The sequence below is a fragment of the Bos mutus genome, chromosome 11 (genome assembly GCF_027580195.1).
Source record: "Bos mutus isolate GX-2022 chromosome 11, NWIPB_WYAK_1.1, whole genome shotgun sequence".
NCBI classification, from domain to species: Eukaryota; Metazoa; Chordata; class Mammalia; order Artiodactyla; family Bovidae; genus Bos; species Bos mutus.
This window is the reverse complement of record NC_091627.1, coordinates 84,086,567-84,102,635: the sequence shown is the minus strand read 5'-3', so window position 1 is coordinate 84,102,635 and position 16,069 is coordinate 84,086,567. Positions and strand designations below refer to the sequence as shown.

At 41.7% G+C, this 16,069-nt stretch overlaps 1 protein-coding gene across 8 annotated transcripts in view; it reads right to left on the bottom strand.

The window, feature by feature from the left end:
* Positions 1-16,069, bottom strand: part of SLC8A1 (solute carrier family 8 member A1) — a 463,121-nt gene that overhangs the window by 52,194 nt on the left and 394,858 nt on the right. For all 8 annotated transcript variants that reach the window (XM_070379679.1, XM_070379681.1, XM_070379683.1 and 5 more), the window contains one exon: positions 8,926-9,201. In XM_070379679.1, the coding sequence (XP_070235780.1) occupies positions 8,926-9,201 (276 nt within the window). The remainder of the gene's footprint in view (positions 1-8,925; positions 9,202-16,069) is intronic.

Genomic DNA, 16,069 nt, shown 5'->3' with positions numbered 1-16,069 from the left:
TGACCCTGCACTCCCACTCTTGGGCATATATCTGGGCAAAAACATGATCTGAAAAGATACATGCACCTCAATATTCATTGCAGCACTGTTTATAATAGCCAAGGCATATTACAAGGCATAGAATCAACCTAAATGTCCATCGACAGAGGAATGGATAAGGAAGATATGGTACATATATACAATGGAATATTACCCAGTCACTAAAAAGAATGAAATAATGTCATTAACAGCAACATGGATGGCCCTAGAGAGTGTCATATTTAGTGAAGTCAGAAAAAAGAAGGAGAAATATTGTATGGCATCCCTAATATGTGGAATCTAAAAAGAAATGATTTCAATGAGCTTACTTTCAAAATAGAAACAGACTTTGAAACTTTGAGACTATGGTTGCCCAGGAGGAAAGATGGGAGGAAGGGATGGTCAGGAAGTTTGGTATGAGTGTGTACACACTGCTACATTTAAAATGAATAACCAACAAGGACTTACTGTATAGTACATGGAACTCCGCTCAGTGTTATGTGGCAGTGTGGATAGGAGGGGAGTTTGGGGGAGAATGAATACATGTTTATGTATGGCTGAGTCCCTTCGCTATTTACCTGAAACCATCACAACATTGTTTGTTAATCATCTATACCTCAATACAAAATAAAATGCTTTTTTTTTTTTTAAGGCTTTTTGTTTTCACAGCAAAGGAAGCCATGAACAAAATGAAAAGGCAACCCTCAGGATGGTAGAAAATATTTGTAAATGAAGCAAGTGACAAGGAACTAATTTCCAAAATATACAAACAACTCATGCAGCTCAATATCAAAAAAACAAAACTGAATCAAAAAACCAGAATTTGAAAGGCTGCATGCACTGCCGTGTTCACTGCAGCACTATTTACAATAGCTAGGACATGGAAGCAACTATGTTTATCAGAGAAATAAAGAAGGTGCGGTACACATATACAATGGAATATTACTCGGCCATAAAAAGAAACAAGATGGTACCATCTGCAGAGATGAGGATGGACTTAGAAATTGTCATTCAGAGTGAAGTGAGTCAGAAAGAGAAGAACAAATATCATTTAGTATTAATTATATGTTGAATCTAGAAAAATTGTACAGATGAACTTATTTGCGAAGCAGAAATGGAGTCACAGATGTAGAGAACAAATTTATGGCTACCAAAGTGGGGGATGAATTGGGAGACTAGGATTGATACATACACACTACTATGTAAAAACAGATAATGAGAACCTACTGTATACAGCACAAGCAACTCTCTTCAATGCTCTGTGGTCACCTAAATGGAGAGGACATTTTTAAAAGAGTCAATATGTCCACTGACAGATGAGTGGCTATAGATATGGTACACATATACAATGGAATATTGCTCAGCCACAAAGAGGAACAAATTTGAATCAGCTGTAGCGAGGTGGATGAACTTGGAGCCTGTTATTCAGAGTGAAGTAAGAAAGAGAAAAATTAATATTATATATTAATGTATATATATGGAATCTAGAAAAATGGTACTTTTGAACCTTGTAGTGCAGCAACAGAGACACAGATGTAGAGAACAGATATGTGGACAGAGCTGTGGAAGGAGAGGGTGGGCAAGCTGACAGAGTAGTATTAAAACATATGCATTACCAGATGCAGAACAGATAGCTAGTGGGAATTTGCTGTAGGATGCAGGGAGCTCAACCCTGCTTTGTGATAACCTAGAGGGGTGAGGTGGGGGGAAGTTCAGGAGGGAGGGGATATGTGTATACATATAATTATGACTGATTCACATTGTTGTACGGCAGAAACCAACACAACATTATAAAGCAATTTTCCTTCAATTAAAAAAATGTAGAAGTCTAGAAGTCAAAAAAAGAGCGAATATGTTTGTGTGTAACTGATTCACTTTACCACACAGCAGAAGCTAACAAAACACTGTAAAGGAACTATACTCCAATCAAACTTTTTTTAAAAAAAGCTCTTGTTTCTATACCCCTGTGGTTCATATTCACTAACACTGCAATCAGAGGGCAAAGTGAATGGCTAGTATGGCTAGTTTTATATCATGTACATCCTATGGTATTTAAAAGTCTGGAAGTGGTAACTTAAAAATGACAGACGATCTGATATAAAGATTATTTTAAAAAAAAGATTCCATGTAGAAAATAGGGCAAAACCTCCAAAACTGTCTATTTCCTTCTCCTTCATGCCTTAAAATCTCTAGGCTAAAATAATTCTTACTTGACAGAACTCAAAGGATAATCATAATACTGGAAGCAAACAGAAGTCAGACAATGCCAGTGGCCTAGAATACCCAATTTTTAAATTGTTCTGGTCCCAAAAGTAAATAGTCAGTAAAGAGAAGATGAAGTGAGCAGTAGGCAAGCTTTGGGCACAAGCCTAATCAAGATATATGAAGAAAGACCAAGACAGGACTCAGGTCAAATTACTCGCAACTCATCAACATCTCAGAGTTTTCTCTGTAATTAAAGAAGAATGCTTACCTTTATTTGACTTGATTTATAAGGAGCCAGAGATGAAAGGAAAAGGTTCATATTTGGAATCTGATGTATCAGATCAGATCAGTCGCTCAGTCATGTCCGACTCTTTGCGACCCCATGAATTGCAGCACGCCAGGCCTCCCCATCCCTCACCAACTCCCGGAGTTCACTCAGACTCACGTCCATCGAGTCAGTGATACCATCCAGCCATCTCATCCTCTGTCGTCCCCTTCTCCTCCTGCCCCCAATCCCTCCCAGCATCAGAGTCTTTTCCAAGGAGTCAACTCTTCGCATGAGGTGGCCAAAGTACTGGAGTTTCAGCTTTAGCATCATTCCTTCCAAAGAAATCCCAGGGCTGATAAACATGTGAAATGTCATGTATGAAACAAGATGCCAGTCCAGGTTCAGTGCACGATGCTGGATGCTTGGGGCTGGCGCGCTGGGACGACCCAGAGGGATGGTATGGGGAGGGAGGAGGGAGGAGGGTTCAGGATGGGGAACACATGAGAAATAAAGGAATAAAAAAAATTAAAAAATTAAGAAAAAAATAAAATAAAATAAAATAAAATTATAGTAAAAAAAAAAAAAAAGAATGCACTGGTTGGATCTCCTCGCAGTCCAAGGGACTCTCAAGAGTCTTCTCCAACACCACAGTTCAAAAGCATCAATTCTTTGGTGCTCAGCCTTCTTGACAGTCCAACTCTCACATCCATACATGACCACAGGAAAAACCATAGCCTTGACTAGACGAACCTTTGCTGGCAAAGTAATGTCTCTGCTTTTGAACATGCTATCTAGGTTGGTCATAACTTTCCTTCCAAGGAGTAAGCGTCTTTTAATTTCATGGCTGCAGTCACCATCTGTAGTGATTTTGGAGCCCAGAAAAATAAAGTCTGACACTGTTTCCACTGTTTCCCCATCTATTTCCCATGAAGTGGTGGGACCGGATGCCATGATCTTCGTTTTCTGAATGTTGAGCTTTAAGCCAATATACCCAAGTTTTACTCAAGTAAAATGACTGTGTGCTAAAAGATTGCCAATTAAAGATGGTTCCTAGTACAAAAAAGGCTAGGTTCCAAATGTTCCTTCTTACACATTATCCTCTTGTATTTCGAACCTGCATTTCCAGCGAAGCAATGTGATATAGCATGGTTATGAACTTAGGCCAGTCTACTGCAAAGTACCTGTTTAGCACTCCACAAAATATACCTAAAGTTTCTAACAGTTCTGGCCTGAGTTCTGAGTCTTGGAAGCAGAGATTATAGGAGAGAAAAGAATGAAGAGATAATATCTTGCTGCTCACAGTTCCCACCATAGTCACAATTACGAATGAGAAAACATTGTTTCCATTCTGATACGCTTAGTGCTTTGAAATTTACTTTAGCCCTTTCTTACTACAATAACCTACTCAGATATATCCTATTCTTCAAAAATAAGCTACACTATAGAAACAGCTATTCATCTCCCTTGATTCTAACTTTAATTCTTAGCTGTCTCTACAATGTGTTATGAAGAAAGCAATCTGACAGACCAATTCATACTCATGTGTAAATGATTGTACATTAATTTATATATATGGCACACATACACAAACACATGCACACACGTAATTGCATTATTTATATGCTAACTAGGAATCATTCTAGGAGCCAGGGATGTAATAGAGAAAAAGAGCAAGGTTTCTGCTCCTATGAAACATTTCCGTGGGGAGAGTAGGCCAAAGACAATACTCAAAAGCATACTAAAAATTCCAGAAAGTTATAAACACTCAATATCAAAGAGGGTGACATAACACAGGAAAACTGGGTGACTACTTCATATGGCATGGTCAGGGAAGGTCTCTTTGAAGAGGTGATGTTTAGGATGAGACATAACTGAAGACAGCCAGTCTTGTGCAAATGAAGGGGAAGGGCATTTTAGACAGCTAGTGAAACCATGAGAAAGAAATGTACTTGGCGCATGAAGGACAGTAAAAAGACTATGCTCAGATGCTCAGTCATGTGCAACTCTGTGGCTCCATGGATTGTAGCCCACCAGGCTCCTCTGTCCATGGGATTTTCCAGGCAAGAATATTGGAGTGGGTTGCCATTTCCTTCTCCAGGGCATCTTCCCCATCCAGGGAACTAACCTGGGTCTCCTGTATTGCAGGTGGATTCTTTACCAATTGAACCACCAGGGAAGGCTGAAAAACAGTGGGCAAGGAGGTAAACAGGACAGACAGGCAGGGGCCAAATCATACGGTCTTTGTAAGCCAGAGTGATGCTTTTGAAGTTTATCCTAAGTGAAAGGGAAGACTGAGATTTTAGGAGAAATGCAGTCTGATTTACATCTTAAATCCATCTCTAGAAGAAGCATGGGGATAGATAGGAGGCTACTCTGGGGGTTAGAGTGAGGAAAAACAGTTGCCCAGGCTAGCATGACTATGAGCCAGACAGCTAAGTGGGTCTGATCAACATAGATGGTAGAGGAAAGATCTGCAACAGTTATGAACACATTCACTGGGGATGAGGACAAAGGAATCAGGAACGCCTGGGAAGATGACACTGTTTTCCAGAGAAAGGCAAGATCTAGAAAGAATAGGTTTGGGTGAAAGATAAAGTACCTGGGCAGTAGAAATCAACAGTTCTATTTGGTATATGGTGCTTTTCAGCTGTGAATTGCACATCCAGTATGGATATAGGAAAGCAGCTGGTATATGAATCTAGAACTCAGGGATAAGTTGAAGTTGGGGATGTACACTTGGTATTCACTGGTGTGTCAATGGTAATTAAGACTTGGAGACTGGGACAATGGCCCAGGGGGTGAGCGTGACCAAGAAGAGGGCTGGAGACCCGGCTCTGGTTCACTCCAACATGAGGAGGTGGGAACATACTGTTTTGGAAGCCCCCTTCTTCTCCAGAAAGGCAGCTCTGGGGAAGGGTGAGTCAGGAGAAAAGACTCTTCCTCTATGAACAAGTTTGGATCTTTAAGCTTATACAGGCACACCTGAGGGTTGTCAGGAGTCCTTCTCTGCTGGTAGGTTAATAATAAAATCTCACTACCAGTTGGTATGAAGAAGCTCTGTCTCATCTGCAAAGTCATAAGCTCTTTTTTCCAAGATTTTGACTATGGTAAGAACATACCATTAATGAGATACATAGATATTTAATTCTACCCTGAGTCAGGAAGACTAGTAGTGAAGCTTTTCAATGCTCAAATGCCATCACAATCTAAGAATCTCAGTCTCACAGCAGAGGAGGCAGCGGCTTATCAAACACTAGCCAGGAACCTTTCTACCTTAGGAAAACTGGTAAAATGTCAGCCTAGAGAAAGATCTGGGCTCTAGTACCAATACCAATGAATGGTAGGCTGTAAGTAAAAAGAATCAGTTTTTTGCCCATAGCAACTGGGCTTTGTCATTTGGGAAGAATAGCATCTTTTCCCCTCTAAGAAGTCAAGCACTTCTCTGAATCATCAGGATTGAAGGATGAAGTCAGAAATATTGAACAAGATGCTGAATGAACAACTTGCAGTTTTCTGAGGTGGGTGGGGGAGGGAATGTCTGTTTATATAGATATGATCATGTGAGATTACCTGTGAATATATTGTTTGGGGAGTACACTGCACAGTTAATATTACAGCAAGTTATAGGAATTCTCCCATTAACAGAGCAAACAAATTTGCTTCCCAGTGGGAAGAATTTATGGTAATGCGGGGAAGACAACTAATGACTCTGCTGTATCATCCCACAGGCTTTCTCACCTCTTGATACCCCTACTTGGGTTCTGCTCTGGTTTTTAAGTGGCAGGACAAATGACTTCAAGCACTAGTGAGTGAAGTCGCTCAGTCGTGTCCGACTCTTTGCGACCCCATGGACTGTAGCCTACCATGCTCCTCCATCCATGGGTTTTTCCAGGCAAGAGTACTGGAGTGGGTTGCCATTTCCTTCTCCAGGGGATCTTCCTGACCCAGGGATTGAACCCAGGTCTCCCGCACTGCAGGCAGACACTTTCCTGTCTGAGCCATCAAGCACTAGGGTTTACTGTAATCCACATTCCATGACACACAAGAAATTTTAATCATACGGCTTTGATATGTTCCAAAGGGTTCATTCAAATACGAGATACAGAACCATGTTGGAAGACTGATATATAGCAAAAGGAGCCAGCTTTGAGATATTGATATGAATGAAGAAAAAAAGAAAAACACCCCAAAACATTTTTAGACCCAAGGATTTCATGTAGGAAAAGCATTTTTTTTTCAATCCCTTTTAAAGTCAGAGATGCATTTGGTAGGCCCTATTGCTGACTTCTCAGAAATACAGGCTAATTTTGAATAACCGTCAGGAGATCTAATTTTGCCTTCATTATCATAATTTGCACATATTCTCCTCAAGGGTTAAGAGTGTGCCACGGCCAAGAGTGTGCACTGACTTGGGCACCATTTCGCACGGTGTCTTAAGCCTTAAGGACAGCAGATCCCCTGACATTTTCCTATAGTAACCTGAGACAGAGCTGGGGCTGACCGTGATGCTTAGTTCCTGTGGTTGTGTACATGTTCTCTAAACAAAGCAACTGAAGAGTATTTTCAGTTTTTCCTCTTGCTTCCTATATTTCTGGTCATTCTTAGAAAAAAATAAAGACCAAATACATATCTGTTGGAGTACAGCTGGTTTTAAGGGGGAATCTACTCTCTTCTGAGGATCAGCAATCAACAGAAAGAATTTGCACAGCCCTGCTCTCTAAGGTGGGAGGAAGAGCACTCGTAATTGCTCGGCTCCTCCATGAACTCAGCTGGATTCCCAAACCATGCTGGGCCCAGCATGATCAAGACCTTCAAACAGTCAATCAGTTGTGTAACACCAAGCGCTGTGGCTGACCAGTGTAAATCTGGACATTTCATCCATCCCTTGTTTCTCAAGGCTGAAGGGTCTGGATTCATACTCGTCAGATCATCTTTAGCCATTCAACACCATAATCACAAAAGCTGCTTTTTTATGGAATTCCTTCCATGTCCCAGATGCTTTACTAGCTGTATAATTTACAGGCATTTTCCTAATCCTTACCCTTATTCTGCAAGTTAAGTATGGTTATCCCTAGTTCATAAATGAAGAAACCGAGGCTCAGAGAAGTAATCTATACATAGTCACGGAGATAATAAGTACCTGAGAAGAACAATTAATGATTTAGATCAAGAAATCATGGTTCAGCTGTGCTTGTTTTTAGTCTCAAAAACCAAAAGTCAGATTGCCAACTATGTCAAGTGTTAGTAGAAGTCATAGCGTTTTTATCAAGGCTCTGGCAAGTGTTGAAAGTGGGAAGGGAATAGCTATATCTCTCCACAAGTCCTGCCTTTTCCCAAGCCCACTGCAACTCTTGTCACTGACTTTCTGTCAATAGAGACACGAGTCTTGTTACTCTCAGTTGAGGCTGTAACTCTGTCAAGATGTCAACCAGTGCTGGAGAGTGGATCCAGAACCTGACTTATAATAAACTCTGATGTGTTGATATATACTTGTGAATCACCTGTGAGCTTAACACACATTTTGGGCCCTTCTTTAGACCTTCCGATTCCATGGCTCTCAGGCACTTGCATTTTTTAAACAAACTCTGAGGTAATTTTGATGCCCAACAAAGTCTGAAAATTACTGCTCTCAAAGTAATGTTCAGGAGAAGGCTATCTTACTTAGAAGAGTGAGTATACATAATGAGCTATAGCTGTAGGTTGGAAGAAAAATTCACCTTATAGGAATGCATGAAGGGATGTCCAGTTGGTCTGCTCACTTTGGTCAGGATGACTTTTTCCTTGTTCTGATTCATGTTAGTTTTTTATCTACTCCCATTAATATTTGGGTCAAGAGAACATCGTATCAGGTCACAGCTCTGTCGGTAAAGAATCTGCCTGCAATGTGGGAGACCTGGGTTTGATTCCTGGGTTGGGAAGATCCCCTGGAGAAGGAATGGCAACCCACTCTAGTGCTCTTGCCTGGAGAATCCCATGGACAAAGAAGCCTAGCAGCCTATAGTCCATGTGTTCAGAAGAGTCGGACGTGACTTAGTGACTAAACCACCCAACAAATACAGTGAGTGCTTCTTGCTAAATACACAGAAGACAGAAATTTTGTTCTTAAAGATGATTCTGCAGCTGTGTTTTTCAAAGTTCTAATTGTAATAGGAAGCTGACCTATCAATCTAGCCGTCAAATCAGTCTGCTCTCTCTGGGCAGGCAGGCAGGCCCTCTGGGAATGCTACCCTGTCAGCATGAGGACACTGACCAGCTTTCTAACCTTGAGAAATGCCATGACAGTATTCTGGCAGTGACATCATGCATAGCTTTGGGCTTTTGTCTTTCATGGGCCGGGTTTGTTAGCGCAGACCTTGAAACCGCAGAAACAAAAAGGTCAAGAAGGTGAAAGGGCTTCCATTTCTGAGGCAATCACACAGGCATGTATTCCCTACCTGGCACTGAGGTTCCAAGCGCGACGAACACCACCGCGGTCACGGAATCCTTCAGGCCGATGGTGCAGCCGAAGTGGGAAGCGAGGTCTCCAATGAAAGCCGTCAGTAGGCCGATCATGAGGATGGAGACGATGAAACACGCCCAGCCGTTCCAGTACTCTGTCGGGGGGACAAAGGCGAAGAGGACCTTCCAGAACACAGTCAGAAAGTGCATCACGTAGTCAAAACAGGAGGGCAGCTTCTCCTCCCCACATTCGTCGTCATCGTCATCTTCCCCTAGAGAGAAAGAGATGGAGGATATTCCATCAAAACCTGTTCTCCTACTTTCTCCTTCCCAGGCTTTTTAGCCCTTGCCTGACAGGTAGGTGAAGCTTTGGGTTTTCCAATAGCCAATCGTAATCAACCAAATAATTATTAAGGTACTGACATACTTCAGGGAACAACAGCAAAAACTTAAGCCCCAACCAGTTCTGGTGATATGCAAACAACACACACTTTCTACTCCCATGTCACCTCCAGTGAGAGTTGTCATTTCATAGAAATGAAAAGGATTTCTCCCCAAAACCAGGAAAGTCATGTCCAGGCTTGGAAAGAAGCCTCTTTTAATGAAAGATAACTGACGATTCTTCTACCAGGATTCTTTCTTTCCAGCTTGGAGTCTGGCTCTGGGGATTCATGGCTACATGATCTCATATAGGACCATGTTCTAATAGAGGCCTGTGAGCCCTGCATATTTCTCCAGCTTCATCTCCTGCAACTACTTCAAACTCAAACGTCATCCCGGCCAAATGGAATTATTCACATTAAAAAAAAAAAACTGTATGTAATGTACTTTCTCTTACTTTTATCTTTTAGAACCAAATGTGCTTGGCATGGGAGAAGGAAATGGCAACCTACTCCAGTATTCTTGCCTAGAGAATCCCGTGGACAGAGGAGCTGCTGTCCACAGGGTCGCACAGTCAGACACAACTGAAGCTTCTTTGCATGCATGCATGCATTGGAGAAGGCAATGGCAACCCACTCCAGTGTTCTTGCCTGGAGAATCCTAGGGACAGAGGAGCCTGATGGGCTGCCGTCTGTGGGGTCGCACAGAGTCAGACACGACTGAAGCAACTTAGCAGCAGCAGCAACAGCAGTGCTTGGCATATCCTAACCACTTTCTCCTTATTCTTTAAAACATCACTGCCTCTGTGAAACTTTCCCTGACCCCTGCCCCCTCCCTCTGGCCATGCTGGGAATTTCTCAAAGCTTCCATAGCCCCCCAACACTGGTAACACTGGTTCTCAAAGTGTGGTCCCAGAAGAGTGGCAGCAGCAAGACATTTTTTAGAAATGAAAATTCCTGGCCCCACTCATCAAACACTAGGGGGAGGGGGTGAAGGGGGAGGGGTGTGAACAAGTCATCCAGGTGATTCCTACACATGCTTAGTTTGAGAACCAGTCTCTAGATTGCACCTGTTCTTCCTCCATTGTGACTGTGAACTTGTCAAGGGCAGGAATGTGTTCATCTTTGTGTCTTTAGTGTTTGATCTCATCTCCAGCATATGCAATAAGCTGGCTAAGTTAAATGAATGTGTGTTTGGATTCCTACTGACTCAATTTAAGTACTTAATTACATAATGGATACACCCATACCAATTTTGCCAATTATGTTACATGATACTATCAATGCATAATAATCAAGTATTAAATAATACTACCAAGAAATTCAAAGCTTACTCTTTAAAGAAGTCAGGAAAACAATAATAGTGTTTTAAGACAGAGACTTCATTTACAATGTGATATTGTGAAATAGCTGTATCATCACGACTCAATTGACATGAGTTTGAGCAAACTCCGGGAGATAGTGGAGGACAGAAGAGCTTACTGTGCTGCAGTACATTGGGTCACAAAGAGTCAGACATGACTTAGCAAATGAACCAGCAACAACATAGGGATATAATCCCCATTCACATATTTTCAACTCTTCTCGAATGTCAACTCTTCTTGAAGCAGGGGCTAATAAATATTTCTGTGTTTTGTGGCCACTTTGGAAAGAACTCCTTGAGACTTTGTTTCGCCACCACTACCTCCCAAAATCTTGTCATCAGGGATCCACTGTCCTCCCAACTAATGCAGCTGGCAGCAGGTGGGGCGGCCACACTTCCCAGCTGACGGCAAGATCTGAGACTGCCAGCATGGGGCCAATGTGCGTGCCCTTCACGAGACTCTCTGTGCAGAGGCCATCTGAGGCAGCTCATAATTGGGAAAGCCTCTTAAAGCAGAGGAGCTCTGAGAGAAAAGTGGCTCTCACAAAACACGAGGCGTGTCTGGATTTGTCATCTGTCATCTTACAGGACGAGAAAAGAGGCAGTGGGTCACTCTTCAGTGAGCACGAGGTCAGAAATTATTATGCAGATGCACTTTGGCATCTGCAGAGAAAGTAGCCTGGTCTGAGGCTTTGGAAGCTCTGGAGTAAGCTCTCAGGAAGACGCCCCCAGCAGATGGATGGAATCAGCTTTGGAGACTAACGAGGACTTGACTTGGCCACAGATGGAAAAAGGTGAGACTCACTAGAGGGAGAAAGTGTGGATGACCATGTTAAAGTAAGTGACCAAGGAGGCCACTTGGCCATTACACTAGGGTGACTCTAATGCCTTAGGAATCGATGTAAGCAAGCCGAAACCTCAGCCAGAGGCAATTCCTATACCTACACCAGTATCGGAGAAAATGAAATTGAGGAACCATCAATCTCAAATAGCCAACTGTCAAAAGTAAGGCAACTGCTTAAGCTAGAGCCAATTGGACAATCTTCTTGCTTCTTATGAATCCATGTTTGGTCAAATAAAGTCTTAAAAGCTTTTAATGTGCCTCAGTTTATCTTTTAACAACCATTTGTACAGTGCTTATGCTATATGGTTATTATTACATTTTTAATCTCTCTCTTGCCTGAAAGCCAAAGATGTTTTGAAGTAAAAGCACATGTTATGGGCTGAACTGTGTCTCCTCCAGATTCAGCCTGACTCCCAGTACCCAAGAATATGACTGTATTTGGAGAGAGGGGCTTAAAGAGATGGGCTGTTAGGGTGACCCCTAAACCAATCTGACTGGTGTCCTTGTAAGGGGGAACCAGGATACACAGAGAGACAGCAGGGGCACTTGCACATGGAGGAACAACCCTGTGAGGACACAGCAAGAAGCAAGCCCTTCCTGCTCCCAAGTCAAGGAGAGAAGCTTCAGGAGAAGCTGAACCTATCAAAACTAACATCTTGGACCTTTATCCTCCAGAACTGAGAACACACATTTCTATTGTGTAAGCTCCAGTCTGGGGTGTTTTGTCACGGCAGTCCTAGCAAACTGTACAGCCCCTATGGAAGCATCCTGTATCACAGCACTGACAGGTGGGAACAGCCACTCAGTGTTTTGATTACCTACTCCTTTCTTGTTTCCTTATCCATTTCTTGTTTTTTCCTACTGTTACTGAACGAGGTTCATTTTGCCCTAAGAACAGTAAGGCAAATCGCTGAGAGGCTGAGGTTTGCAGTAAAGGGAGGGTTTATTCCCAAGGCAGCTGAGTGAGGAGACAGGAGGACAAATCCCAAAGCTGCCTTTTGAAAGCAGAGGGTTTGGATATTTACGGGATGACGAATAAAGAAGAAGGTGGTCTGGGACATGGGGAGCACAGGGAAAGGTGATTGGACAAAGATGCCGTAATCTTGGTTCTGCACAGGCATAATGCTCAAAAGGTCACTGAGTGAGCACTCACGCATGCCCAGTTGGAGGGTCAGTGGTCCCAACCAGTGTTAACCAGCTCAGTTCCAATTAGACACAGCCTAAAACATCTCAGGCAAGCATCTATTGTTTACGCTATTTGGAGAACTTGCAAGTCATAAAATAACCTTGATTAGTGAAGGCAAGTGAAATGGATTTGACTTTCAGTTCCATTTCATTTCACCTTTCTTCCCATTTCCCTCTTACCCTCCACTTGAGTTTCAGGTGAAACTCACTGCGAGAGTTGCAGTTGTCAGGTCTTATTTGAGGGGAGGGGCAGAACAATTTTTCTACCCCCTCTTCTCCCTACTTCCCAATCTAAAGTTCCAGTGTGTGGTGGGGGGCGGTGCTCTGCATGTACCCTAGGAAAGCTCAGAAAAAGCACTAGACCTTTTAATTATATTTTTGTATCTGATTCTTCAAAATTTCTATATTTGTAAAGATTTTATGATTTTATAGGGAACATGATTCCCAGGTGGTGTGAATGGTCAAGAACCCACCTGCCAACGCAGAAGACATAAGAAATACAGGTTCGATTCCTGGGTTGGGAAGACCCCTTGGTGGAGGGCATGGCAATCCACCCCAGTATTCTTGCCAGGAGAGTTCCATGGAGAGAGGAACTTGGCAGGCATAGGGTTGCAAAGAGTTGGACATGACAGAAGCAACTTATGCTCACATCAAGCATGCGTGATTAAAACAGTTTGGGAAACACGAGATTTTAATCAATCATTCATACAAACACAGATCATTCTGCCTCTAACTCTACGAAGTTAATTTCGGGTGTCTAAGTCTCATATTGTGAAGATGAAAAGAAAACAAATAATGAAGCTTCTCATAAAAAATGACACTTATAAATCAAGAGCAGATATTATATTTGTCTTCAAGATGGAAATAATAACACCATTCCCAGGAGGGACATGCAAGGGAATAATTAGATCTCTGGAAAATATTTGAGGATATTTCAAGGTAATGATTATCATGGTCATGATCATTATTTCCCTCCACTTAGTATTGTTATGGTGTTTCCCCATCATTGTCTAATTGCTTAGTCAAGGTGCTGGGTCCTAAGGTGACATTCTAGGCTTTTAAAAACAAAATCTGATATTGCCCTCTGTAAGTTTGCAATGCAAAATGTGTGTGTGTGTGTGTGTGATAGAGAGAGAGAGACAGAATTTCCTTCTGTAGGCTTCCAGCATTATAGGAAATTTTAAATATTTTAATGCTTAAGTCTGGACTGGAAGGCCCATCTGTTTTATTGCATTTGAAAGTAGAAGTGGCTTCCCATCCTTTTTCCTGGGATCTCACTGCTCTTTATAAATTTTAATCTCCAACTCAGATGTCATTTAAATATTAAAAATGACCCCTGACTGCCATGTATGATGCACAATTACCCTGTCTTGGAGAAGGACAAAGAAATATTGTGTTCATTCATCAGCATCTGTATTATACTTAAAAGTGTGCACCTTACAAAGAGCAGTGGAGCATTAAAAAAAAAAAAAAGGCACCTGGAACATCTCTCATGTCATGGCAAAGATGATAGTAATTCGCTGTTTCTGTATGTTTGGTAGCTCAGCGTTACCGGACGCTAGGTAATTTTTTCGAGTTTCTCTTCTGCATTAGCAAAGGAACAGGCAGGTTGGTTGGTTTCCTTTTATAGAATTCCAAGCAAAGGGTCCTCTTATCTCAGAACCCTTCTTTTCAGCTTTATGGACTTCACTAATGGGAAGATAACAAACAAGCTGTATTTCATTAATCCTTCCCATGGCCTTTTAAGTGGTTTCCTTGATACATGTTGGACTTCCTAAATATAACTACAAAAGTAGTCAAATCATTAAAACTACAGAGAGTGGAAAGAACTGACTTTAACTATTGATGTAATAGTACTTTCCCTGGCCCTGCTCTGCAGCATGAGAACTAAGACATCATCAGCTCAATTAATTGATCATGAAAGACAACCCCTGGACATTATACAACTGCACATTTTACAGCATCTAAAGTAAACCAGGTAGAGACTTCCCTGGCAGTTCAGTTAAGACTGCACTCCCAGTGCATGGGACCTGGGTTTGATCCCTGGTCAGGGAACTAGATCCCACATACGGCAATTTAAAAATCCTACATGCCACAGCTAAAAATTCCTCATGCCGAAACTTAGACCCAGCACAGCCAAATAAATAAATATTTAAAAACAAAGTAAGCCAGGTGTTAATTTGTATCCTTCTATAAGGCACTGAAGGTTTGGCCTCAGGGAGAACTTGGAAACCCAGAAATAGAGGCCTTTGCTAGGTGCAGTGGACCTTTGGTTCAGAAGATTCAGAAGACTTAAATCAATTTCTGGTTCTGATAGCTTGTTTTGGGGCAAGACGCTTGACTATCCTGAGCCCCAATTCCTCTTCAGTCATATAAGTTTCTAAACTCTCACATCACAGAGCTGTTGTGAGGACAAAGGGGAAATGCCCAAGTCCTTCGTAAAACTGCAAACCCCTTTACAGACCTGTGTGCCATCTGCCATGACTGTTACTTGTCAGAAGAAAGGCAGTAAATCAATAGGATCTGAGGATACTAATTGCACAGAATCTATATTCTGTTTGAATGAACTGTTATCACTGCAGCTTCCCTGAGCGGCTTGGTTTTAAGAAAAAAAAAGGCAGAACAGAGGGAGAGAACATAATGGGGTGTCTACTAAATGTCATACACTGAGCTAATTTTTTTCACAAATCCGATCTTATTTAATCCCTATAATAACCCTGCAATGTAGGCATCTTTAATCCCATCGTACAGATGAAGAGGCTGAAGCTTAGAGACTTTAAGTGACTTTTCCAAAATAAGGACACAGTCAGTAAGTGGCTGAGTTGGGATTTAACCTCACAGCCCATAGAACATTTTACTTCCCATGATGTCTTGCTGAAGTAAGTTGAGGAATACAGCATTGATCACTGCACACTGATTCAAAGTCTAAATCTGAGAATTATTCCAATGCCCCGTGCTGTAGAATGTAATGTTACCTTTTTGTAGGAATGCAAAAATGATGTTTCATTATCAGTAATGTTTGTATTCTCATTTACTTTTTAGTATATGATGTGCTCTTAGCAGAGTCAGCCATATGTTCTTTCTTGAACTCCTGGGGACTGTCTAAACCCAGGAGACAAGACAATCAAGTAAGGGAGAGCATCACAGTTATGGCTGATTTTGAATATCTAGAGTACAGCAAGTTATTTTCATTTCTAGTTGTCAAAGGTCAACTCTCTGTATCAACATCCTGGTTTGCATCCAGTTCTTCATCTAGAATTTGGGAAATTGGCCTAAATTATTACAAGTTTGTAATGGAAAGCAGTTTAGAACCTCTACTGTGGTTAACCTGAGAAAATGTTTGACTTTCAGAGCCTTCTAGATATTAT